Here is a 27,641-nt window from a genome sequence, read left to right on the forward strand (position 1 = left end):
CATCACTACGCCTGATTTCGTGGTCCTTCCTGGTCCCTCCTGCCCTGCAATGACTGTTTGTCTTCCTAGAACTCATCCCGGCAGAGTGACGGCAAGCTCCCGGTCAGCTCAGGTCAGGGAGCATTAAGGAATCACCAGGTATGGCCAAGTCCTCAGTGCGGCTCTGGGGCTTGATGACTCCCTGCCCTCGAGGAGCTTAGAGTCAGATACAGGAGAGATGGGGTAGAAATCAATCCTTTAAAAAATAGTTAATGCTTATCGAGCTTCTCCTTTGTGCCAGGCAACATCATTAGGTGTGTTAACTCGCTCCTCACATGATCAAGGTGAGGTAGCTGGAGTGCCGAGAAGTTAAGTAATATGCCCTAGATCACACAGCTGGTAGGAGGGGGAGCTGGGATGATTAGAAAGCACCAGGGTGTCCTGTACATTGCAAATACCGGCGTATCCTGGAACACCGTACAGCACGCGGCTAAAGGCTGACGCTGCAAGTTTTATGAGGTATGAGAAGAGTGAGGACCGGGAGGAGTGATGGTTTAGGTGTCCAGCCAAGGGGATTCTCTGAGAGGAGGTGACAACTGAGCAGGATTTTGAAGGATGAATAAATAGTATCTCAGGAATCAGGGAGCAAGCCAAAGGGGAAGATGCGTTCCAGACAGAAGGAACAGCACATGTAAAGAATCATGTGTTCAAGGTTATCAAAACATGTCTGGTATTACCGGCAGAGGAGTGGAGAAAAGGGATAGGCAGTGGTGTGGGGGAGGGGCGGTAGGGGGTGAGTGAAGGTCAAAAGAGAAGCAGGAACCAGAGCAGGGTGAGGCTGCTTCTTGCTGATGAGGGCAGCTGCCGGCTTAGGTGACGGGGTGGACAGCAGTGCCATCCAACACAAACAAGGGAACTCGGGAGGGGGTTCCTAAACTTTGCCTCCACCTTTTACTCCCCTCCTTGGTGCTCTGAACGCAACGAGGGCTCAGCCAGAGCCTGATGGCCAACACTGGCCTCATGATCAATCCCGCTGGAATCGAGAGAACAGGCAGCATGCTTAGACCCACAGGTACCTTCGAAGTTGGGCAGGTCCTGTTTAAGAAAGGGATCCACTCTGCTGAGCTCCTTCCTCTCTGGAGAGGCAAAAGCCAAGTTTGGGAGTCGGGGCGGAAAGGGCCTTGGAGCACGAGAGAAAGTTGGAGTCAGGGGAAATTCGCCGTGGGGAGGAGGGTTGATGGGAGAGTGCAGAGGAGAGAGAAGATGTGAAAGTCTGGGTCCTACAGTGTCAAGAGCCAGTGGTGAACAATCCCGTCTCCGGGGATGGCAAGAGGGGGTATCTGGAAGGCTTGGGGAAACAGGAGCCAGCATTCAATGAGACAGTGTTCACACTTCTGTGATTTAAATGCCTCTTCCGCCATTTTCATCGCCAAACCTGCTCTTTGGCATAGCCTACTAGACCCACAAATACCTTGTGTGAGAGGCGGGTGTGTTCCTGTGGCGGTGGGGAAGGAGGACCCGGGAGACGGAGGGATGAGCTGAGTTCTTGCAACGAGGACCACCTACAGCGGACAGCACAGTAATCCATAAACAAGGAAACAAGTTTTCAGAGCCTCTTGAGGATTACCAGAAGCCCTGGTGCAGGTTTGAATTTCCTCAGGACGTGGGATTACACCTTGGGTCAGTTATAACTTACTCTCGAGAGGGCAGCGAGAACCCCGTGGACAGGTGAGCTCCCCACGGGTTACACTTCCCAGGAAGGCAGATAGCCAGCCTGGCCACCCCTTCTTCCCCAGACACAAGCTTCCAGAATAGGACCAGCACCCCTTCTCCCTTCTCCCTGGGCCTCTCAGGCACTGAGAACAGCTGTGTGGGGTTTGGGGCCAGGTAAATCCCAGAGCCGGGGAAGGGCAGCTTGTCAGAAGTGTCCTTTTTTCAGAAGTGACAGAAGGAAGATAGAAATGACACAGCCCCCAGTGTATGTCCCTTTCTGTTCACGCCGGGGGCCTGGTAGGCTCAGGGGATGCTCATCCTGGCCTATGTGTGGTGTTAGGTCTGACATGGGAGGTCAGCAGGAATCCTAGCTGTGAAGGGCACTCCCGATGACAAGCTGGAGTTTATGCAGATATCATCAAGTCCGAGGGACTTTTTACAAATGGTAGTGCAATTCTTCAAGCAACACAGTAAAGACAAGGTTAATATGTAAAACAGAGCAGAGTGCAGAGGCACTGGGTGAAGTGGGTAGAGCCTGAGAGCCCCACTCCGTTGTGGTACAGTCAAGAAACCTCTAGAGTCCTCCATGAGACACAGCTGAAGAACCACAGTGCGATCCACCTCCATTCTGGCGGCCAGGGAGGTGCGATGCTGCCGGCCTTGGCCTGGCGCACGCAGCTGGTCCCGGCGCTCAGCGCCTGCCTCCGAGCCTAGCTTTGCTTTCCCGCACGGCCAGAGCCACTCTCAAAGGAAGCTGCTCTGTTATTTCCAAGGCCCGAACTGCCTGCTTGTGTCCTGCTTGAGGTCTGACCCCTATTCCTGTGAGACTCATTTTCAAACAGGACGTCAACAGCCACGAGGGCCAGCTCTTGGGCTTGGGGGGCGAGGGAAGTATGGCTTGTTCGCGTTGTTAACTCACTGCACTTCAGAAGGCTTAGTTGCCGTGAATCATCATATTCCTGCAGTGAAGCCTGAATTAATGAGCGTTATTTCATTGTTTGGCTGTGAGATTATACCCATCCCCTTAACCTAAGGACTCAGGGCAACCTTGATGCCAGCACCTCAAAAGGGGCAGGGGGAACGAACAGAAGGATCTGGGGAGCTCCCTCAGCTGCCATCTGGCCCCTCCCAGCACGCTGTCACGCTGGAAGAAGTCTGAAGAACACAAGTTGATGGTAAGAAGAAGAGTCTGCAGGCACCTTCCAGCTGGGATAAAACAGGCAGTTATGCTCCAGCTGTGCAGAGTTCTGTGTAAGCCAGAAAGTGACACAAATCCCAGGGTCACAAGAGGCTGAGCCTGGTGCGTGGAGGTGACATGCTAGGCTCTTCCCCTCAGCCCTGGGGGACAGCTTGGTGCTGCGATGTCATCTCTGTGAAACAGTACTCGGGGCCACAGATGAAACTCCCAGACCCTTCGCTCCCTGAGGCACGGCCCCCCTGGGCAGCTTACATGGGGGGAAGGAGGGCCCAGGAGGAGTGTAGAAGGCTTGGGAAGCAGCAAGAATTGGCTGGGCCCTCCTCATCGGGGGCTCCGGCCTCCGCCTTTGTTCAGAAGGGTCTGGGAGAGGGATTAGAGGCTGGGGAGAGGATTGAACCCTGGGAGAGCTGGCCTGCCTGTGGGACCAGCCCTGAGGCAACTGACCCTGGCTGAGGCTGAGGTGCTCTCGGCGCCTTTCCTCCTTGTCTCTAGGCTGCTGGGTCTTTGCCAACAGCCTCTGCATCTCCACTGCCCACGGACGAGGGAGGAGGCAGCCCAGGCCTGCCTCTGCAGAGCGATCCATGCCCTCCCCAAGCCTTCCTGTGGCCGCTAATTAGCTGAAGTCCAGACTCCATTTCACAAATGGGGAACTGGGGCCCAGGGGGCCCTGCCAGGAAGCAAGAGGGGGCTAAGCTTAGCATCATGCCTTCCCCACCCCCAAATGGCGGGTGGGCTGTTAGTTATTTCCTGAACCCCAGGGGAGGGGGACTCTTTGTAAGGTGGCAGCTCCAGAATTCCTATAAAAGAAGGGAACAGAGGTGACAGTCTCCTCAGAAGGAGGCTGGAGGACTTGACCTGAAGCTGTATTTGCAGAGCGCACACTGTTCTGAATGAGATTGGATGGTTTCTGGAGTGGCTGTGGGGGCTGCTGATGGAGAGTATGGGGTGGGGGGGAGCTAAAGCCTCCCAGCCTCTGTTGGCTCCCCCATTGTGCTTTGAGCCAGGAGCCTTTGCCCCTGACACTTCGTAGCCCTGAAATCACCTGTGGGTACAGGGCCCAGGGCCCCACCACTGTAGGTAAGGGGCCCCAGGTGATAGATCCTGGGGTTCACAGGCCCCTAGTATTTACTAGGGATGTGGTCAGGTGCAAGTGGCTGGCAAGAAGAGTCCTGGAGGGGGCGCCTGGGTGGCTCAGATGGTTAAGCGTCTGCCTTCGGCTCAGGTCATGATCCTAGGGTCCTGGGATCGAGTCCCGCATCGGGCTCCCTGCTCCTTGGGAGCCTGCTTCTCTCTCTCTGTCTCTGTCTCTCATGAATAAATAAATAAAATCTTTAAAAAAAAAAAAAAAAAGAAGAGTCCTGGAGGACAAGACCCAGACTCAGGCCGAGGACGGCAGGCAGCCAGACCCAGTGGGGCGGGAGCAGTGGCTGCCTGGAGCAGCTGAGGCAGAAGAGAGGGGCGTGGGGGCACTTTGCTAATGGTACTTGAATTTACAAGCAGCCTTCCCCCTCCCCTCCGCCACCAGGGTGCCCTGCTAGAGACCAGGCTCCTCCTGCCCTCAGGAACTGCATCTTAGACAGCCAACCCTGGAAGCCCCTCGCAAGATGCCCTCCACGCTGCCCTAGGCCTCCATTTAGGGGATGAGAGAGAAGTTTAACTTTGGAGGAATGCAAGAACCTATATCCCATTCAATCCCAGAGAGAAACCTGGCAGAACCAACAAAGGTAGGTGGAACCAGCTCCGTAAACCGTGAAACACCCTCCATGGATCCTTTTGTTCTATGGTCTTGTAGAAATATGAAGTTATTCACCAAAATAGAACATCAGAACCCACCACTGCCACATCTCTGTGATCTGTGGTCCTGGAAGTATCTGAGGCCCTGCTCCAGGACAGACGCAGAGTGGGATGGGAAAGAGCATTTAGACACACTCCTCGTTTCTTGGCAAGGTCACACCTTCAGGGAGAGGCTGGGTCAGGGTCTGAGCTCTATCGACCATTCTAATAGCAAATCTCAGAACTGAGATTGGCTTGAGGGTGGAAACTGTCCAGAAGATGATCCATTGCTCCTGCAGCCAGCACAGGGAGCTTCCTGCAAGTTCAGGGCTGTGAGCCATTCCTCCAATACCTTCCTCCAGTAAGAAGCCCCTTCCTCCAGTACCTCCTGGGCCCCTTTATAAGTGGAAAGTGGCTACTGCCTGACATCTGGGGAGTCCCCTCTCAGTTGGGGACAGGGAAACTGGCACTGAAAGCCAGGGCTGGGGCTGCTCTGACCCTCTTCAGCACCCCTTCCTACAAATCAATCCCTGGGACAGGACCAATCCATTCCCTCCCCTGCCCCCTCAGCCTCCCCCCATCTCTGCCCCAGCTCAGTCTCTCCTCTCAGGCTTCTGTGCCAGAAGCACTGGAGACTCTTCCCTAAGGTTCAGGTTCTTTAAAAATTAGTTCGAGGGACAGTTGGAGGGGTTGCCAACATTATTCCACCAGGAGCGGGCACAGACCCTTCCTGACCCTTCCTCCCTCTCCTGGCCTGAGTCAGAAGCACCCCGGCGGAGCTAGCACAGGGTGAAGTGGGGGAGAGGGGTAGGACACAGGAGCGCCCCCCCTCTAAGCCCGACCCTTGATGCCTGGGAGAGGGGAGCTTGTGGAGATGTTGGAATTGTCCATGGGGCTCCCTCTGCCCGGCAGTCTGGCCCAACCTGACCCAGATGGCGCTTACCACGGCCATGACCTCTCCGGCCCACACCCTACCTCCCCCCTCGGACTTAGATGCAATCCATAGAGACTTCCCCACCGCCCCCGGGCCAGTGGTACCACCCCAGGTGGACCAGCTCTGACAGAGATAGCCCGGGCCCCGGCTGACATCCACATCTTCCAGGGAAAGCCACGGTAGAGTGAAATAGGGCGAGCCCAAGGTCACAAAGGAAGTCAGAGGCAGGACGGTAAGATAGAGGATGGTACGGGGTTTCTTAGGCCCTGGGCTCCCTCCCCAGGCGGTCCTCACCCGGCGCGGGAGGCGCACTCACCGCCGGGACCACTTGGCGGACGGCCTCCCGAAGGGCCGCTTCCACAGCACACCGTAGAGCTGCACTTTGGTGCTGATGTCCAGCGCGTCCGAGTCAGCCTGCTCCAGGGACGGCGAGGGCGACACCGAGTTGGACTTGGACGTGAACATCCTGCCTCGGCGGGGCTGCCGCGGGCCGGGCCCACCCACTCCCCGGGGCCGGCACGGACGCGGGGCTCCGGGCGAGGGCGGGCGCGCGGCGGAAGGCTGCGGGGAGGCGCCGTCGGGGCGCGTTCCAGCTCGCAGAGACGCGGAGCTGCCCGGGCCGGGACCCGCTGCCCGAGAGCGCGCGGGGCGGGGGGCGCGGCGCCGAGGGGACGCGGGGCGCGCAGCCCGCGGCTGGGACTCGCGACTGGGGCGGGCCCGGCGGGAACTCCGCGGGGAGGGCGGCTCAGCCTCCAGCCCGCAGCATCTCCCCCAGCTCCCCGCGACAGCCCCAATTCTGGTGGCCCCGATTGGCTGGGAGGGGCAGGTGAGCTAGCTGGAGGCCGACCGCGAGCGCCAATCAGTGCGGGCGCCGGCTCGGGGGGCCGGGCTCCGTGCGCCCGGAAGGTCCCGGCGGGTCGCTCGGCCCGGGAAGCGGCCGCAGCGCTTCCCCACCCCCACCCCCGGGGCCCCGCTCTACCCGCACCCCCGCACCCCGCACCCCCACCCCCGCTTCCCTCTGGCGTGCGGGCAGGGCCTGCCCCGAGACTGGGAACTCGTGTGCTTTGTGATGGGCTTGGAGGCACTCCTGCAGACACCGACTCGAGCTGGGTAGAGGAGAGCAAGGAGCAAGGGTTTGGTGTCCGACAGCCGGGCTTGGAACCCCAGCGGAGTCCTCAGGCAGCTCCGAGGAGCTGCGGAGAGCCCTGCTTCTCTCACCTGTGAAGCGGGGATGCCAGTGCCTCCTCGGGCTGGGCGCCGGCCAGGAAAGACTTCGGTAAGTGCCCGAGGCGCCCGCCCGGAGAGCGCGCTCCCTGCCCTCCCCGCCCCCCTCGGGTGGGCTTCACTCGGCACCGCCGCCGCCTCGCCGGGATCAGAGTCCTCGTCCCAGAACTTGGCTGTCGGCGCCGGCGCTTGGCACTCCGTGCCGGTCCCCAGCGTCAGCGCAGTTTGCGGCCGTGATTGATCTGCGCGCCTGGCGGGGGCCGCGGGGGGCCCGGCGCTCCATCCGCTTGGGCTCCTCTCCGCCTCGGCTCCAGGTGACCGGCTCGCCTCCGAGCCCCTGGGGACCGCGGGCGCAAAGGCAGTGTTACCCCGCCGCCCGCCGGCTCCGCTCCGAAGCAGGGGAGTGAGTTTGCGCAGTGAGAGGCAGCCCGCCGGGCCACACTGCAGTCACCCTGCCCCGGGCTGAGGAGCCACGTCTGTGCCCTTGAGAAAGCCCCTTTCCCCCCTCAGGGCCTCGGATTCCTCCTGTGTGCGAGAGAGGAGTCGGATTGGAACAAGTTTGCAAATGGGCCGCCTAAGAGCCAAATCGGTTTATAGATATACTGTATTAATTTGCCCAAGTAAAAAAATGAGGTGTAATTATTACAGGATAAAATGCACAGATCTTGGGCGCCTGGGTGGCTCAGTTGGTTAAGCGACTGCCTTCGGCTCAGGTCATGATCCTGGAGTCCCGGGATCGAGTCCCGCATCGGGCTCCCTGCTCGGCGGGGAGTCTGCTTCTCCCTCTCCCACTCCCCCCTCTTGTGCTCTTTCTCTCTCTCACTCTCTCTCTCTCAAATAAATAAATAAAATCTTTAAAAAAAAATGCACAGATCTTAAGTATTTATCTGACGAAGTTTGTTAATTGTATACGCAGAGTAACCACCAGCCAAAACAAGATGCAGAACATTTCCAGCACCCCAGAAAGATCCCACCTGTCCAGTCAACTGCCACCCCTCTCCCCCTCCCAAGCAACTGCTTTCTCTTACCAACATTTACACACCTTGTAAAATTTTTTTAAATTTTACTGCCTAAAATGGCATTCTTTACAGACCCACCACCCTCCATATTGTCCTTTGCTCAGCTTGCTATGCTCGTTTATTAACTGCCTGGCTCCTCCCTGTAGGCATTTGAGTTTGTGATCCTCACTAGATACTCCCTGAGGCCTTCCCAGGTCTAACATTCCAGGAGCCTGGTTAAGAAGGGGTCTCCCAAAGGGCTCCCACACCCTTCCCCTAATGAACTCTGGAGTTCCCAGGCCTAGGCTGCATCCCCTGGTGTGCTCACTATCCAAAGGGGCCCATCTGAATTCCCTTGTGCCCCTCCTGGCTCACACCCCTGCAGAAACACATCAGGTCCAGCCTGAACACAGGGCCCAGGGCCTGGGGCCCCCGGGTGGGAAGAGACAGGACTGGGAAGAGGACGGCAGCCCGTGCGTGGATAGAGTGCAAAGTGGACATCTCACGCGCTTCGGGGCTCTTTTGGACACGTGTTCTGAGGCATGGAAAATGTCCCACTTGGGGAGTCCTGCTTTACCCAGGTGGAAGCTAGGAAACTTGTGTTAGAAGCCTGTGGTGTGGCGTTCATGGGTCAGGGGATCTAGGACAGGTCCTGGAGATGCAGGTGACAAACATGAAGAAAAAAGCTTGCATAGGCATCAGTGTGGCCGGCGAAGGTGGTTCCAGGAGCCTGTGACTGGGGGTGAGGTGCGGCTGCGAGATTGGGTCCCCCAGGCAGCAAGCAGTGGCCACAGGGGCTCCAGTGGCCGTCCCGGGCAGGGGACACGCAGACCGCAGCATCAAGTGCTCTGTGGTGACAGCAGCTTTGTCGTCAGCAGGCTTCCGCAGCATGATGTTGGGCAGCATTCCTGGAAGCTCTACCTCTGTCAGGCCTAGTTCTCTAGCCCTGCCAATGTCCTTTTAATATATTAATTCCTTTTCTGCTTAATCAGGTCAGGACCCGCTTTGGCTGCTTGTGAAGGACTAGTGCTGAGCTCATGAGCTGTAGGAGGGAGAAAGGCAGGATACCTGGAATCATTTTTTTTTTTTTAAAGATTTTATTTATTTATTTGCGAGAGAGAGAATGAGAGAGAGCACGAGAGGGAGGAGGGTCAGAGGGAGAAGCGGACTCCCCGCCGAGCAGGGAGCCCGATGCGGGACTCGATCCCGGGACTCCAGGATCATGACCTGAGCCGAAGGCAGTCGCCTAACCAACTGAGCCACCCAGGCGCCCTACCTGGAATCATTCTTAAGGAAACGCTTCCCAAGGGCAGAACAAGCCCGGATGGTTCCTAGGAAAGGTGTGGTGTCTTTAATGGAAGAACTAGAGCACACGTTTCTTCGGGGGTGAAGAGAAACTAATCTTTGCCCATCCCCTCTACACACAGGACCCTGACCAGCCCGTAATGGTGGTTGAGGCAGGGTGGAAAGACCAGAGGCAAACAGCATGAGTTTGGTGGACCGCTAGATACACAAGTGGCTTCCGCTTCCCTCAACTAAGCAGCCCGGATAATACCAAGTGAGCTTTGGGAGAAGCCGTTTCTGCTTCCATTGTGTTCTCTACCCTCGCTGGTGGGAGTGCCGAATGCCAGGCAGATAGTTCTGAGGAAGACAAAACAAGCTGGGGTCAATCCAGTGCCCTGGACCGAGCGTGGGCCGCTGCTGTTCAATCTTATCAGGACCTGGGTGAGATCAGTCAAGGGCAGACACTCAGGGTCCTGCATGCCCTGCACGCTCAGACCTAGAGCTGATGTTCTAAGTAGCTTGTTTACATCCTCTCCATTTCATTGAAGTTTTGAAACCGTCTCAGTGAGATACTATTATTTTTCATTCTCCAGGTGAGTAAAATGAAGTTCAAGAAGGTTGTCTACTACTCCCCTAGTCATTTCTGGAGCATGATAGGCCCTCAAATATGTGTAGAATGAGGGAAATGACAGGAATATACATTTTCTTTTTCTTTGGCTTTTATTTTTTTCCTCAGCTTTAGTGAGGCATGACTGACATAAATATTTAGATTGTACAACATTTATTAAGGTGCACAACATGATTTAATACATGTATATATTGGGAAATGCTTACCATAATCAAGTTAATAGTTACCATTTTGTGTGTGTGCCTGTGTGTGGTGAGAACCCTTCAGATCTACTCTCTTAGCAAATTTCGAGGATACAATACAGTATTATTAACTATAGACACCATGCTGTACACTGGATCTCCAGAACTTCCTCATTTTATAACTGAAAGTTTGTACCTTTTGACCAGTATCTCCTCATTTCCCCCACCCCCAGTCCCTGATAACCATCATTCTACTCTCTGATTCTATGAATTTGACTTTTTCAGGTTCTACACATAAGTGAGATCAAAGGGCATTTGCCTTTTATTTCACTTACCATAAAGTCCTCCAAGTTCATCCGTGTTGTTGCAAATGGCAAAGTCCTTCTTTTTACAGTTGACTAATATCCCATTGTGTATATAGGTACCACATTTTCTTCATTTATTCATCCCTCTACGGACACTTACGTGGTTGCTGTACTTGGCTTTTGTGAATAATGCTGCTATGAACATGGGAGTGCAGACATCTCTTCGGGATACTTATTTCCTTTGGTTATTATACCCAGAAGTGATATTGTTGGATCATAGGGTAGTTCTATTTTTTTTTTTAAAGGAATTTCCATGCTGTTTTCCATAGTGGCTGCACCAATTTACATTCCCACCAACGGTTCATGAGAGTTCCCTTCCTGCCACATCCTTGCCGACACTTATCACCTGCTGTCTTTTTCATAGCAGCTACGCTAACAGGTGTGAAATGATATCTTGCTGTGGTTTTGATTTGCATTTTCCTGATTAGTGATACTTTTCATGTACCTGTTGGCCATTCTTCTTTGGAAAAATATCTGTTCAGTTCCTCTGCCCACTTTTTAATCGGATTATGTTTTTTTTTTTTAATACTGAATTGTGTTCTTTGGATATTAGCCCCATATCAGATCAGTGATTTATAGATATCTTCTCCCATTCCATAGGTTGCCTTTTCATTTTGTTGCTGGTTTGCTGTGCAGATTTTTGGTTTAATGTAGTCCCACCCGTTTATTTTGCTTTTGCTTTTGGTGTCTTTTGGTAAATCTTCATTTAGTAACAACACGGTAGTGGTTTGGTCCTCATGAGCCAATACCATCTCTGGCTTAGGCATTTTCCCTGGGGGATTATACCATCTATTTTGCCCCTTAAAATCACCAGAGGGCGTGTTTATATTGTACATAAGCATCTCAGTTCACACCCATACTAATAGCCTTATCTTGGTACTAATATATCTATTCCATCCTTTGTCCATTTTTTTGATCAGGTTATACTGAGTTATAGGAGTTCCTTATATATTTTGGATATTAACTCTTACCATATATATGGTTTGCAAATATCTTCCCCCATTCCTTAGGTTGCCTTTTCATTCTGATTTCCTTTGCTGTATGAAAGAACATACATTACCATGATGTTGCTTTTATCCAGAGTCTGCGGGCTCATGTGATAGTCACCACTGTTCCATGAAACAGGTATAAGCACAGCCATGACACGTGACTGGCCCATGGTAAGGAAATGTGTGAATACTGACTGGGATCCAGCTCACTGATCCTACACTTCAGCTAGAGTGAGCCAGAGTCTTCCTTAACCCACTCTAGTCAGGAACGGGCAGGAAGACATTCTCAGACTGGGAAGGGGTAACGAGGATCTCCCTGGAGTCACATCCTGATCGGGCCTCAAAAGCTCCCAGCAACCAGGACAAGAACAGATCTTCCCATAGTGCCGCCTCTTCAGCTCCCAGCCCTCTTTGTCCTGACCCCACTCTCGGGCAGGCGGGCCAGGCTGGTGCCAAGTGAAGGACCCAGGAATGTGCCTCTTTTCGGTTCCCTGGGCTGCCCTGGCATTGGCGTCAGGCTGCTGGTTGGACCCAGCACAAGCATCCCGATGGGGCCAAGAAGCAGAAGAAGCAGAAAAGATCTGGGCTGTAGGCCAGGCCCTCCTACAGCATCAAATCTCTCTCATGGAATCTCTTTCCCTCCTGCAACCCCAATTCCACCATTGGGGTTCCTGTCCTGGATTCCACAGGGTGTGGCACTGATTCGGCTAAAACTGCACCACCATCACTCGGGTTATCTTTGCTTGGCTCCCATGGACGTTTGCCCCTCCTCCCGTTCTAGTACAGGTCTGTCTGCCTCGTTTGGAGTTTTCCTCTCTGTGTTTGCATCCCTTCCAGACTGTGAGCTCCTTGAGGACAGAGTCCAGGGCCTGTAGTAGGTGCTCAACAAACGCTTACTGAATCGATTTGTCTTCACTTGGCCCCATTCAGGTGCTGCAATTTCTTGTTTGCACATCAAATGGATGCCAACCCCTCGGGGCCTCAGCTTTCCCTTGTGAGAATAAACCAGGACCTGTGGTGTGGTGGAGAATGTAGGAGAAAGCAATCTGGAGATGGCAGACTTGTCGCCTGCTTTTAGTGTTAAGAGGGGTTTAAATCCAGGCCCTGCTATCAGTTGTGTGAACTGAGGACAATCACCGAGCATCTCTGGGCCTCAGTGTTCTCTCAGCCCCACTGGATCCCATTCCTTCGTCCCACCCTATTGTCCGCGCTCCCCCTTCTCTCCCCCCACCCCCCAATTCTGCCCCAGCCACGCCGGGTCTGATATTCCGAGGAGCTACCAAACTTTCACAGCCCCTTTTTACTTGCTGTGCCCTCAGTCCAGAGTGCTTCTCCTCTCATCTCCCCAAAAATCCGATGGCAAGATTCAGCTCAGATGACATCACTTTTGTGATGCCATGCCCTCCTCCCCTTCTGAGGTTTAAACCACCTATCTCTTTTTATTGAATTGTGTTCCACTTTGACTGCATTTTCTAAGGCCAAACATGGGTCTTAGGCTCCTTTACCTGCAAGGGCTTGGCTGCCTCCCAGGGGAACCCAGGAGGGAGGGGAAGTGGGGTACAGGGCACCGCATGCACGTTCGAAGCCAGCAGGCCAAGTGAAGGGGCTGAGGGGGCCAAAGGAGAGTCAGTCCTGCATTTGAGATGCCCTGGGCTGGAAGATTCTTGCATTAGATGAGATAGTCTGTTCTCATCAGCAGGGTCAACCCCTTGCTAGGCTTCTGCCCTCTCTCTGCCTGATGACTGCTCACACCCAAGGTTGCCGAGGTCGACCCAAGGACCTTACTGCCCTGCCAGTCAGCCCGCTGCTTCACGGCACTAAGACAGTCCCGTGGCATCCAAGGCCACGGCTGGGGGCGGCACACTGCTCAGAAACACTGAAGGTGTCCAGTGCTCCCCCTCGTGGCTGATGTGTGGGTTGAAATGTATACCTTAATTTGGCTTCTAAGAGCAAGTACATTTCACTGGGGGAGAGGGATGTGTTCAGTCTGGCCCAGAGACCCAAAGCCATTTTTGTTACAATCCCACACACTCTCCCAGAACGTCTGAGGAAGAGCCAGGGGGCTGGTTTTTTATCCGGAACCGAATTAGCAATTCACTGGATCAGGTGCCAGGGGTTCCACCTTTACTTGATTAAAGACCTTGGGCAAGTTTCTTTGAAACCCTCGCAGCTTCATATATCAAAAAGGGGCCCTGCCAACTCTCAGCGTCGCACTACCCTTAGAATGTTTTCTCCAGGTCCAAATAGTAGATGTTCTTTCCTGGCTTCCCCAAATACCGAGCAGGGCAAAGTCAGGGGCAGAAGAGAACAGAGGGAGGGTCTACTCTCATGCTTGCCCCTCCCACTCCCACCGCCGCCTTCACACAGGGCCTGGACAGCTCAGAGGTGGAGGGTGGCCATAGAGCTGCCGTGTTCCACGATATGTGCCCTTAGGGAAACCGGAGCGCAGGGGGCAGAGGAGTTTTGGAGAGGGAGAACCAAAGGCTAGAAGGAAGACTGAGCTCCCACCTGGCCCTCTGTACATAACCATAACTAACACAGCTGTTTGCAAGTGGGATGAGGAGGGGGTTTTTGGGCCCCAGCCAGGAAGTGGGGGAGACAAGCAGGGATAAGGGAGGAAAAAAGTCCCCAAGCTCCACCTTGAGGGGCCATAGGAGCCCCTGGAGCACAAGGATCTCTGGACTACCACGTCCCCGAATCATCCGAGTGATGACAGGAAGTCCAGAGGTCAGCCGGGACCGCACCTGGGAAGGCTGCCGGTGAGGCAGGAAGCACGGAGACCCTGGCTAGGCCCAATTATCTGTGCCATTTTAAATCTGGAAGCACAGACGTCACCTAGGGAATGGACACATCTCACACACCATCTGTTGGTGCCTCCCCGTCCTTCAGCCAGTCCGTGGCACCTTCTACGCAGAGTCTGCATTCTCTCTCCTGTGCCACCAGGCCTTTGCCATGGAGGTCCTCCTGCTCAGAGGACCGTTCCCGACTGCTCCACCGTTGATTCACGCAGGCCTCCTCTCCCTCTGGATGTTGTCCCTGACGCCTCGCTCTGGGTTCCTTGCCCCCATGCGTTCCCCGAGCACCCCGTGCCTGCCTCCCAGTGCTACTGGCAACTGTGTCCTTGTTTGAATCCCTCTCGGAACCACAAGCTCTTTACGGCCTGGAAGTGACCCCTACTCCCTTTTGAACACTCAGCACCTACGAGTGTCCGGTCTGTAGGAAGGGCTCAGTGCTGAGTTAACGCTGCTGAATGAAGAGGTAAGTGGAGAAGAGGTAGGGCTCAGCTTACCTCCCATTCCACCTTCTGGATAAAATAAGTTCTGTGCTCTCATACATTTGACAGCCCTTGAAGTATCTGATGGTGGTCATCAAGTTCTGCCCCCCAAGAACATTCCAGATGAAGGCAAACATTCAGTTCCTTTCACACCTCCTCAAACGCTCTGGCTTCTCATCCTGTCTCCACTGGGCTCCCTCCTCTGATGGCTCTTGTATTTGTCAGGGTCCCTCCATAAAGAAGGCAGTCAGAATGGGACAGGTCTCCCCTCACATTCCTACCCAAGTTTAGAAAACTGGGCAATGGCTAACATTGCAACAGAAATCAGCAGTGGAGCCAGAAAAGGGATCCAGATGTTCAGGTCCCTCAATCAGTCACACAGTCCCTTACTAAAGTTAGCTGGTCGTGGATTAGGAACCCAAACCCAGTTAATTTCCCACCTGTACCCTCAGCCCCGTGTGCAGACTCCTCACCTCAGTTGGGTGCGGGCGGAGCTAGACGCACGGCCAGCAGCTGGTCCTGCCGGGGCTTAGGGCAGGGCTAGATTAGTGCCGCGGATCAGGAAGTGCCCCCTCAGGCCACAGCAATTCACTTAGCCACACATAGTATATTGAGAACCTAGCTTCCTGGAGCTTATGTTTTAGTAGGGAAGGACAAAGTAAGGATATATATATATTATAAAGCAGATTAAAAGGTGACCAGTGCTACAGAAAAAGAAAGAAGAGAACAAGGTAAGGAGCACTGGGGCAAGGTGGGGCAGATTAGTTTTAAATAGGGTGGTCACAGGAGGCCTAACTGAAGGAGACTTTAGATCAAGGCTGGGAGGAGGCAAGGGGGCTGCGGAAGGGCGTTTTAGACACAGTGATGGGACACAAGGCCGCTTATTTCTGACATTATAAAACTACACTGTAGGATGCTGCCCTAACTTACAGGAGTTAGAAACAAATGTACAAACTGCACTTCTATTAAAATCTCTATTTCTAGGGTCAGGTGTTCACAGCCTCTATATACTCCTAGAGCAACTCTGCCCTTTGACTGAACCACTGTGATCGGGGTCTATTGCTTGCTTCTCTTTTCTGGAGTACACTACCTTCATAAATATTTCTTAACACCGATGGCAAAGCAAAATAAAAGTCAACGAATTAGTATTTTTTGGGACACATGCTGTATTGTGTCCTTCATCTCCCTTCCTCCTTTGCTTCCCGCCTTCCCTAAAAGATTTGCATATAGTGAGCACATCTTTCCCCTGCCCTTGAAAGCTTTTCATTACCTTTGCTGATGTTCAAATGTGGGTCAAGTCTAGTCGTCAAACAGAAAAGCAAACTGCCAAGAGATTAAGTAATGAGCCATTCACATAAGGTATCCGCTAATAAAAATTTAATATCATAAAACAAATCAGAAAACAGCAAAAAAAATTGTTTAACCATTCACAATTAACGTGGAAAGAGACAAAATTATAAGGCAGCCATCCATGGAATGATTTCATGTTTACAAAGGATCCAGAAAAGGGGACATTTAAAATCACTGTTTGGACTACTGAACCAGGGGAACTGCAGTTTTATCCCATGAGACTTCCAACTTGCTAGAAGATGCTATCAGAAAAAAGATCAAAGCCAATTTCCTTGCGTTCGGATGAGCATATCTAGAGAATCCCCAATGGTTGTCTAGTCTTTTCCTACAAGTCACAAATTCCCCTCAAATCTCCTGGGGTTAATCTAGATGTCTCAGGTACAAAGCAGGGGGGGGGGTAGAGCTCCATCATTGGTTTTATTTTCATAGCATCCCCAACAGTGCTCTTGGGATCACTCTGTTTTGAGTAGAAATTTTCTAATGGAAGGATGGTTCTCCTGTAGATCACCTTCCACTGCAGCAGTTTGGGAAGAATCTGGTCAATATTCTCCAGTCTCTCAAGGGGCCCAGAGGCCCTGTAGGCAAGAAATTTTCTGGAGGTCTGGGCTGTTGGTAGACAGCTCCCCTGTTTAGTATCTAGTTACCATGGGTCTGAGGGGCATAATACTCCAATGCTGGTGTGTCCTTCTAGTTCTAATCCTTGAAAAAGAGAAAAACCAGGCAGCGACACTTAGAAGTAGGCTGGTAAAAAACACAATTTCATCGTCTCCTCTGTGCAAAGAACTGACCCTGCGAAACGACCACCTCTGTCCTTTCTCTAATGATTCAAAATACAAGAACAGGGCTGACTCAACTGTTTTGAATAGGTGATAGAAAAGTGACAGGGGGAAGAGAGAACACGTAGCCTCTGTTGATGGAACTGTTTCCAACTCTCTACACTCCAGTGCAGAGCCTCTGCCTAAAAAAATCTGGCAACAGCATGCACAGGAAAGCAGCCAGCCCTAGAACAGCGCTGCTTCGGGGAAATGGGGACTGATACGCAACTCGCTGGAAAACAAGGGAGGGGAATGGACCAGTAGCGTTTTCCACCTTCATTTGCCATTTAAGAGTACATTCAGAATCTGAAGAAATCTGTCCCTACCAAGGAAATGGAGTCAAATTGCAATGAAGACTAACTTTGGTTATGAGGAAGGAAGGGCTGTACTCTTCATCATCAGGTGCATCTCTTTGGTAGCCAATAATTCCATCTGTGATCATGGCAGCAACTTAAGTATGGCCAATGTTTCCAAATGCATGAGAGCATTAAGGCATCTACATCTAAGGAGGCAGTGAACACAAGAGGAAAACAGAACTGAAATGTGCCAGTAAGTGACCACCACTGTGGCCCCTTCTGGGACACTGCCCAGCACGAGCAAGTTCCTCCCCCAGTGAAGAAGGCCTCTGCCATGCTGCTCGGTCCCCTGCTGCCTAGAGGTGCGTTTGAGCCCTCTAAGGTTAGTATGGCTATTTCTGCCTGCTGACCAGGAGAGAAATGAGTAGCTCCTGAGGCAGCAGCTTTAAAATCTGGGAAAGCCCGCAGCTCCCAAAAGCTGGTAGGCCTTGCAAGGTCTGCTTGTTAACGCGAGGTCCAGAGGGGAACGCAAATTTGGAAGTTTGATGGTTCAGTCCTTGCCAGAGTTCAAGGCCCCCCCACCAAGCAAGATATTCTAGCCAAACTTTTAATGATGGCAAAGCACTGCTGAAAGAGGCTTCGGCCAGCAGAACGAATTTCTCATGATTGCACGCAACAGTATGATAGGAAGTGCTGCTACCCAAACCAAACCAGACACTAAGATGTACTATTTATTAACAAAGCAAATTTCCAGGGAGAATCAAGGCAACCATGACATCTCGAAGGGCCAGACGAAGCCCCATGACTCCCATAAGTCAGAGCTGTTATCAGGAAAGTCACTCAGACTTTCCAGACTGTGCCTTCTGTTGGTTTTAACAAATCGTATGCAATGGTTGCCAGCCACTATACAAAACCCTATCCTATTTATGCTACTTTGGTCTACGGCCGGCAGAGGGCTCGCAAGTTCTGTTTCCATAGCTGCTGACCCAGTGACAAATCCAGGAAGGAAATAAAGAAATTATAGGCATGCTGGTATATACGTCATATAAGACATTTTACGAACTCCTAAACCCACTGCCCTGAAGAACATAATCTTGGTTCCCTCTTTATATAATGTGTTTTGAAATGGTACAGAAGATCAAAATAAATTAATAACATACTATTATACACTTAGTTGATAACAGAAAGTTTACAGGGATTTGGCAAATATGGAAAAATCATCCCAGTTTGTTAAACACTTTTACTATCTGAACTGTTTAAATGACCAGAACATTAGTGATTGTGTCATCTCACATATGAGGAAGTGATATTTTAAGGGGTTAACAAAGTTGCATTTGACACAAAGGTAACTTCATTGAAGGGAATAAAGAACAGAGACAATGTTATCTTCATCATCACAGTTCAAGAAGTGGTTGTCCTGATGAGAATTCAATTCACACAGATACCAACATTGCCACCCGCAGTAAGCAGCAAATTATAGATAGGGAGGAGGGGCTGGGGGGGGAGCGGTCAGGAGGAAAGCACGGAAAAGATGAAGAGACAAGAGACATGATTTCAATAAGCTTTAAATCAAGAGGCAAACACTTCTCACTTGTCCTACATCTTGACTCTCTTCACTGCTACAGGTGCTTATGTGACGCTGACCTAGCACTCTCCAAAGGACACCAAGTATTTTGCCAGAGGGACTGCTAGTCTGCTAAGATAAATACGTAAAAAGAAAAAAAGGGACAACACAGGGTTTTGGTTATCTTACTTTTAAAAAGATTATGACAAAAACGTCACTTACTATCCAAACTTACTTGAAATTAACATCCCTTCATTTCAAAAGACACTTTGGGATCTGACTGTTTTTGAAGGAAAGCCTGAGTGGGCCTGAACCTACCAGAACTTGGCTCCTTTGCACTGGAGGCAGGTACTCTGCAAAGGAGAACTTGAGAAGAAATACTAGTGGCCTCCTCCTTCGATGCTAGTCCATCTCTGTTGCTCCACTGATGAACAGCGGGCTCTCTTTAAAGAGGAAGAGGCGGACGCGAAAGGAGGTGTTAAGTCTCTCCAAGACAGCCTCTTTTCAACGGACAGCTCTCGAGTAAAAAGTCAGCTTTTCATGTGCCTTGCTGTCATTTTCCTGACTCTTGCCCCAAATAAACTACAATTGTCTTTAGCATCTAAGACAGTGGGCACGATGACCTTTATCAAGGCGTGTGGCACAGACGCTAAAGCACCAGTCTTACACGGTGAGAACCATGTTAAAAATCAATGGATAAAGTAAGTGGCAGAGCCTCTAAACTAAGACAGAGATCCAGCTTAATTACAGAACACTATACTTTCATAATTACTTTTTCATTGTGAGTATGAAGTTCTCCACTTTTCCTTAAAATGAAATTCCATCTTCCCTGAGCATAGGGTTAAGAGAAACATCAAAACTCAAAATGCCAAGGGCCCTTTAAAAAAACAACACAACGGAATGTCTCTATCCAGTCACAGTGTGTTGTTTCTACTCTAAAAGCTTTCCATTACTCCAGGTTTTAATCTCACCTCCCTCCGGACTCTAGGAACACAGGTGGAGATGGGGCAAGGTGAGACAAGAGACTGAGGAAGTGAGCAGCTGTCACGTGCTGGCTGTTCTCACGGGATGGCGAACAGCTGTGGCCTGAGGCCCGAATCCGACCTTTAATGCTGGTGTCCTACTGACAGGATGAGCGGGATGAGGCAACCCAGAACCAGGGCGGCCACCTCCAGGCGGCTGAGGCCCCTCCCGCCAGTGGGGTCGGGTCTGTGGCTGTGCCCCATTCCACCCACCTCAGGGAGGACATGTACTGTGGCAACATAAAGAAATGTCCCGGCAGAGAAAAGCATGGCCACTCCAGTGGCATTGACCTCTGAAAGGGCTTCTTTACTGCTCTGTGAATGAAGAGAGAGAGAGAGAGAGAGAGGGAGAGAGAGAGAGAAAGAAGAAAAATTAAGACAAGTAAAATTCAGGGTCAGGAAGAAGTCCTGATTAAAAAAAACAACAATGTTCACAACTGGTCCGATATGGGACACTGGGGACATCTTGAGATCAGAGCAATTTTGTTATTGATGAGAAGCTTCCAAATTTAAGACTATTGATGACGTGCACAATTGCTTTTTCAAACAAACTTCAAGTCTGGTTGAACAGGTCTGGCATTTATTATTCTTACAATGGAATCAACGGCATTATTAATGCAAGTATTAAATTTCATACATTCATTTATTCTACTAACATTTAACAAACATCCCCATACACCAGGCTCTAGGCTGGTGCTTGAGATACAGTGGGAATCGAGATGCAGTACCTGCCCTCACAGAGGCAGAAACATCTTATAAGCTAATCTTGACACAATTAATTTCAACTTTTTCTATTAAAAAAGTGGACCTATTGGGGCACCTGGGTGGCTCAGTCGGTTAAGCGGCTGCCTTCAGCTCAGGTCATGATCCCCGCATTGGGCTCCATGCTCAGCAGGAAGTGGCAGAGCCTCTAAACTATGGGATTCCAAGGCATTCGAGCCCCGCATTGGGCTCCATGCTCAGCGGGATCGAGCCCCGCATTGGGGGATCGAGCCCCGCATTGGGCTCCATGCTCAGCGGGAAGCCTGCTTCTCCCTCTCCCACTCCCCCTGCTGTATTCCCTCTCTCCTGTCTCTCTCTCTGTCAAATAAATAAATAAAATCTTTAAATTAAAAAAAAAAGTGGACCTATGGACTATGACAATTAATTAAATTTTTAAGAAGAGAACACACCATAATGCAACATGTAACTCCATGCCTCCAGAATTATACCTTCCTGTCAGAAGTTCTAAAGACTTGCACTGATCAATGAAGTGATAAATAGGGTTAATACTTAAAAAGGAACTATATATTGCTTGTTGACTGGAAGAAGAAAAGAGTCTTCGAATGATCAAAGAGGGTTTTTATAATACCTCATTTGTTAGCAATCCAGATCGACAAACCTGATTAACAGGAACTTAATCGTGTTTTAACCACCTCATTTCTCATATGTTCCTTTTAATACAAGTTTTACTGTATCAACTATGAATGGAATGTGACTCAGAAGAATCAATGACCCTCAGGGAGAGTATGGGGGAAAGCAGTTCCCATGAACTAGCCCCGGGTCAGTTTGGTTCTAAGATTTTTCTCCGGTGGCCAGTCAGTTGACACTGAAGTACCACCGGGAGGGTTGTTAAGACCTACAGCCCCAGGGGACAGAACTAGAAGGCAGGGAAAGGTCCACCTGGAACAACAGGGAAGAATGCCCAGGCTCGGAACTGACAAGGGACACATGTTACTTCAGGTCTGATATTATGTTCAGTGCAATGATAAAGAACTGGATATTTAGTATTTGGTGATATGAGAATACAGACATCTCTGCTCATCCCCTATTCTCCTCAAAACTGCTGTTTGCTTGTCCCTCACTCTTCATGCGCCTGCTTAAACATTAAATATGTACTGTCGTGACTTATTATATATCTGTCAAACAAAATTAGTGTGTTTGGTTAGGCTTGAGTTACGCTATTTTAAAGATCATATATCTGTGCAAATGTTTTCAGAACTGATGGGGAAGAAATTTTGAAATTGAATGAATAGGAAAATGCTCTAAATTTATGAAGAGAATGCCTTGGAATTAAGATGTTTACACTGTACTGGCTTTTACTTGTAATTTCACCTTTGTTTGAGGGAGTAACTTAACTGCAAAAATCAACATAAAAGACCACAGGTTCTGGTAAATCACAAAAGAATTAGATACTTGCCTAGATAAGCTAGGAATGATCAGACTTACCTTACTTAGTCCTAAGTATGTCACCATGGACATAACTGGGGCTGCCAGTGCAAAGACCAGTAAGTGTTTTCTGATTCGATTCCGTTCTAGGCCAGCATGCATTAGGAAGGAAACCAGCCCAAAAGCAGCTGGTGCCTGGAAAAGAAAAAGTATTCCTAATTAAAGTATGGATTGCTTCTATATTATGAAGCACATGTTCATTTGACTGAATTCTCACAAAAAAAAAAAAAAAAAAAAAATCAGGCATGGTACCAAGACTGAGTTCTGCCTTTTAGGAATTAATGTTCTAAGCTAAGAAAATATCCTACTTGTGTGTGTGTGTGTGTGTGTGTGTTTCTTAGATAGTAGGAAAAGACAATCAAGAAAAGAGTATAAGAAAAACAAAAACATTTATGAACAAAAATTACTTTAAAATATAGAAATCTGTAGAGAATTTAAGAGTTTGTGTGTATGACCATTAAAAAAGTCCCTTCAAGTGAAAGTTTAAAAAAATAGTAGCAAAAAATCCTAGCTATGAACAGAGTTGGTCAACTATCTCAAATGAATGTCAATTATAAAAACTAAAAAAATCTTCCCATTCCAAAAAAATACCGATGACCAAAGAGAAATTTGAATTATGAACATATTCAATATCAAATCTTCCACTAAAATTCTGCTTACCTTATGTAGCATTATTGCCACAAACACAATTAACTGGACGCTAGTCTGTGAAGTAGAGGCTGCTGCTCCTAAGGCCACACCATCCGCTAAATTTGGAAAAAATAAAATATAAAATACTATAACAACAACAACAATAGTGTAGTAGTTTCGTGTGTGGGCTTTAGAGGCAGGGAGAGCTACATCTGACTCTGGGAAGGTTCCTTAACTTTTCTGAACCTTAGCCTTCTCATCTCTAAAATGGGGTCAAGGAAATATGTATTCTTAGGATTTTCATGAGGGTTAAATGAGATAACATACGTAAACAGCTTAGCACCTGGCCCCAAATATTCAATATGTCAGCTGTTATAACAGAAATTGCAAAGATTGCAAAGTAAGCATCTCTGTGTCTTGTAGATGATAAAACACAAAATAAAGACACTCCAACTTTACATAGATGACTTATACACAAGAAGTAAATATTGGCTGAATGGATGAACTTTTGTCAGATAAACATGTTCTACCGGAAGGTCCAAGTGACAGTGTGCCATCTCCCACATGCCTTTGTCAGTTCCAGACTCGTACTGCTGGAACTGGTCTTTGGTTAGGACTCTAAGGCATGCCCAGTCAGCGATGCTGCGCCTTCGGCATTCTACAGCCCGCCTCTGCCTCAACAGGCACTTTGCGTTTATACTGAGCAACAGGGCTCTTCAGGACAATGTCAAGGCTCTTTTCCAGATGAGGCTTTAGGGCAGAGGTCAGCACATTTTTTCTTAAAGGGCCAGACACGAAATATTTCAGGCTTTGCAAAGGCAGCCACAGATGGTATGTAAACAAGTGGGCATGGCTGTGTTCCAAAAAACTTTATTTACAGGCTCTGGAATTTGAATTGCATGTAACTTTCATGTGCCACAAAATATTTTCCTCCACTAAAAAAATAAAAAATTGTTCTTAGCTTGCAAATCCCTGACACTTGACTACGCCCGGGCTTGTGCTTGTGTTGGAGGACTTCATGAAGCAACCCTCTCCGCAGTTCATGGGGATGGTCCCTGGGATGTACACACTAAGCCTCCCACGCTGGGACAGAAGACAAAGGGGTCTCACTGCCATCCAACCCTACCTGCAGCATGGACGACCAGACCCAGTGTGGTGGTGATTTTGGAATTGCTGGGCCTTGCTGTTTCTGGATCTGAAGTAAAAATAAGCAAGTCAGCCACGAAGCAATGTGAAACAGAAACTGCTAGAACACTGACCTGGAGGTGGAAGAATTCCTTGAAAGCTCTTAAAGTAGATTATATTTTCCCCATGACTGTCTTTTCTCTTTGGCTTTAAACACTTAGAAGTTTCCCCTGTCCTGAAAGAGGGGGCAGGAAGGAACTTTTCATTTGCTCCAGCCTTCCCTAAACAGACAATATGTAACCGACCCCCTGCTGCTTCAACTGCCTCACACCTCTTAACCCTGGAGCTCTCACTGGAAAGTGCTCTGTGGCCTCTCAGCACTTCTCTGCAGACCAATCTCGTCATCACTGCCTACCTGCCCCTCTTCCCCAGCCTCCTGCAACTTTATCTTTATTTGAGCACCAAAATGTCTGTCATGTTTGCCCTTCTCTATTTTATTGCCACCATCCTAACCTAAATTTGCATCCACCTGAACCTGAATGAGCAATAGGCTCCCAGCTGGTTTCCCCCTGCTCTTACTTCTCCCTAATCTAACTCATTTTACACATCCTTGTCGGATTCATCTCTGAATCACCCCACTCTTTCAAAACGCCAGTTATCTGCTGCTCTTCAGATTCAGTCCAAACTGCTTTATTAAGTGGGTTCTTAAGCTCTTTATCAATTTATCAATCTTAAGCTCTTTATCATCTTATTTCTCACTATTCAATCCAGTTAAACCAGTTTCTTTAACATCTTCTAACAAAACCTTCTCATTGTCCTTTCCCCAAATCCCTCAGCCTTAATTCTCGGCATGAACTTTAACTTCTTAGCTCATCAATCTGAAACCTAGCCACTGTTCAAAGTCTAATTCTTGGACCACTTCCCTCAAGAAAGAATCAAAGATTAATTCCAGCTCAAAAGGTTCCCCTTGCCTAGAAACCAAGAGCTCTATATGCACAGACTCCACATGCTACTTCAAAGCTTGTCCTAGATCACACCTGAGATATATACAACTGTTTTCACTCAAATAGGTCTTATATCCCCAGACTGACTGTAAACTACACAAAAGTGAATTTTCCACTTCTTTCCATTTCTTTTTCACGTCTTACAGAATGTAGCACAGCACTAGAAACCCAATAGCTGTTTAAACAATCCTTATTGGAGAGGGGAAAAAAATACTTCTCTGTATTACATGAATGTTTCTGCTCTAATAGAAAATATACAAGCAAGTAAATAATGTCCAAACAACATAAAAATTAAAAGATGGGGACATCAAAATGCCAGATGAAATGACAGATGGACATTAGCTAAATAGATTCCAAGGGATTTAATCTTCTGGGGGAAACCAGTGCACAGAAGGAATGATTTATAGTGGAAAAAACATATACAAGTAAAGTAACACGTTATCTTTTTAGTAAAAATAAATAAAATTATCTTCTAATTAGAACACTATAAGGAAGGGAAGCTAAAGTCCCTAACTGGTCAGAGAAAACAAATGTTTCAATGTCGCCCCCAACTGTGAAGAATATCATATTATACTGTGTGACAACCTTGTTTTGACTTTTCTTTATAGAGTCTTGTGGTCTAGTTATAAATAGCATCTTAAATAAAAATTAGAGGCTTTAAAATTAAAACACAGTTTTTATAAATCTATAGGAAAAGACTGTACTTCAGCATAAATTTAATAAATCAATTTTTAGTGATACTTAATAATATATAAAACCCTGTAGATAATAGGTAAAGCCAGATTAAAAGTGAGCAAAAACAATGACTTCAGAGATGAAACAGGAGGAAGAATAAAGGAACACATGCTATTTTTAATTCTTTGTATAGGATTATAGGGCACTAATGGGCCTTTAAATGTATTTAAAATTGAAACTGATAAGAATCACAAAAATGTCATAAAGGCCACTGTGAGCAACTATGTAATGCAGTTGGAATCAGACACCATCCCACCAGAGGGTGCTTCTCATTTGCTATTTGGTAAAAGCACACAAATAAAACTATTTACTCCTAAATCAATTTCCCAATACATGTAAGACCATTAAAAAAGAAAAAGTGTATGGAAAAATACTGAAAAGAAATAGTATATGCAAGGAGATTAACAAAGCAAAAAGTATCTTTGGACTAAAAAGGCTAATTAAGTTCAATGAATTTTGAAAAAAAAACCTTTTATTTGGAAATAATTTCAAATCTTTCAAATAATCTTTGAAATAATAATTTGAAATAATCTTTCAAATCTTCAGAAAAGTTTTAAGAATGTTCAAAAAACACTCACTACTCGTTTCTCAGAATGACCTACTGCCTAACATTTTGCCCCATTTGCTTCATTATTTGTGCTCATGTTCTTTCTGTATCCACACCACACACACACACAGACACACACATATTTTTTTTCCTGTACCATTTCAAAGTAAGTTGCATACATCATAACTCTTTTTCCCCAGATATTTCAAAGGGTATTTCCTAAGAGAAAGGATATTTTCTTACACTGATCAACTTCAGTAAATTTAATATTGATACTTTTTTTCTAATTTCTCTTGCATGTTCTAATTTTGTTAACTGCAGGAAAGTCTTTCAGAGCATTTTTCCCTCCCAGGAAGGGTCCAGTCTGGGATCAAATATGCACTTAGTTGTATCTCTTTAGTCCCTTTTAATCTGGAGCATTTTCTCTGCCTTTGACTTTTGCGACACTGATTTGAAGAATACATGCCCCTTCCTGAGCCTTTCTTGTGTTTTAATAGAATGATCCCTTCCGGTGTGCCTGGGTGGCTCAGGTCATGATCCCAGGATCCTGGGATGGAGCCCCATGTCGGGCTCCCTGCTCAATGAGGAGCCTGCTTCTCCCTCTCCTGCTCCCCCTGCTTGTGCTGTCAAATAAATAAAATCTTAAAAAAAAAAAAATGATCCCTTCCTTTTGGGTTTGTCTGATGTGGCCTTAGATTATGCATCCTCAAATGGAATACTACACAGGTGCTGCTTCTCAGGATGTCATGTCGAGAGGCACAGAATGTACGTCTATCTGCTGCTTGCTAGTAGAGTGAATTTTGGATTATATCCTGGACATTGTGAATGTTATCTTGTGGATACTCTGGATTCTATTATATGCCTCCAAAGAGTGTCCATTCTGTGTTTTGCCTGAAGTCACTTGGTTTGGCTTAAACTGCCAAGGGTCTTTTTCGGGCAGCTGCCCAAATCCCAGTTCAGTTCTTTCATCTTTAGCTGAGTCTGCCCACAAAAGAATGGTTCAGGGCTCAGCCAGACTTGGGTCGAGTTTATACATCAAATCTGGGGCTGTGTTTCTCTGTCTTTCTCCTTTCTAAGACTCTCCCCTCACTTTCCAGTGTCTGTAGTTACCGTGAGCTCTAGTTCCTTAGGCCAGACAGACCGTGTTTTCTAACAGTTTTAGCTACCCCAACTGGGCACTGACTGCTTTTTAAGAGCAGTAAACACAGAAACTTATCCTATTCCTCCAGAATTTTCCTGCTTTAGGTCCATCTCTTGTGTCTTTAGGTAGTGGTTTTTAAAAATTTGCCCAGAGTTCATAGTTATCTGTGAGGAGGCTGGTCTGATAGGCACTTATTTGCCCACACTGAAAACAGACGCCGATGACACTAAGCTTGATCATCTGGTCAAAGTACTACGGATTTCTTTATTTCATTACTCTTTCTTCCTTGCAACTAATAAACAAATAAAAATTTACCCCCTAGATTTAACATTCATTGATTCTGGCCTGCACCAATTTTTACCATGAAGCTTGCAAAAAGATTTTCTCCTGCCTGCACTCTTTCCACCCTTACAAGTCGACATTTAGCAAACCACTGGAAGCAAGTGTTCTCCCTCCTCTTCCTCTTCCTCTTCTCTCACGTGGATGTGCTCAGCGCTTCCCATTTTCTCAATGGTTTTTGCTTCATTACTGTTCATAATTATTTTGGTGCTCAAACTGTCTTAGATCTGGCCAGCGGGAACCCCTTCAAGCTGGTTCTATACTCTGTGACAAGTTTCCATTTTCTTCCTTCCTTCCTACTTTTTTTTTTTTTTTGAGCACTAG

General features: G+C 48.4%; 2 protein-coding genes across 4 annotated transcripts in view; both read right to left on the minus strand.

Annotated features, from left to right (window-relative positions):
- Positions 1-6,072, minus strand: part of PLEKHD1 (pleckstrin homology and coiled-coil domain containing D1) — a 28,909-nt gene extending 22,837 nt beyond the window's left edge. Inside the window, exon 1 of the mRNA XM_034992558.1 lies at positions 5,914-6,072. Coding sequence (XP_034848449.1) covers positions 5,914-6,062 — 149 coding nt within the window. The 5' untranslated portion in view covers positions 6,063-6,072. The remainder of the gene's footprint in view (positions 1-5,913) is intronic.
- Positions 6,073-15,901: 9,829 nt separating this feature from the next.
- The window catches only part of SLC39A9 (solute carrier family 39 member 9), a 53,608-nt gene continuing 41,868 nt past the window's right edge, over positions 15,902-27,641 (minus strand). For 2 of the 3 annotated variants that reach the window (XM_034992794.1, XM_034992795.1), the window contains 4 exons: positions 23,553-23,621; positions 22,457-22,542; positions 21,797-21,931; positions 15,904-19,903 (listed from right to left, as the gene is read on the minus strand). In XM_034992794.1, the coding sequence (XP_034848685.1) occupies positions 19,673-19,903; positions 21,797-21,931; positions 22,457-22,542; positions 23,553-23,621 (521 nt within the window). In that variant the 3' untranslated portion in view covers positions 15,904-19,672. Of the gene's footprint in view, positions 19,904-21,796; positions 21,932-22,456; positions 22,543-23,552; positions 23,622-27,641 lie in introns of all 3 variants that reach the window. The other variant, XM_034992796.1, reaches the window with a different exon arrangement.

Source organism: Mirounga leonina, unplaced genomic scaffold (assembly GCF_011800145.1).
Source record: "Mirounga leonina isolate KUSES-001 unplaced genomic scaffold, KU_Mleo_1.0 Mir_82, whole genome shotgun sequence".
Classification (NCBI taxonomy): domain Eukaryota; kingdom Metazoa; phylum Chordata; class Mammalia; order Carnivora; family Phocidae; genus Mirounga; species Mirounga leonina.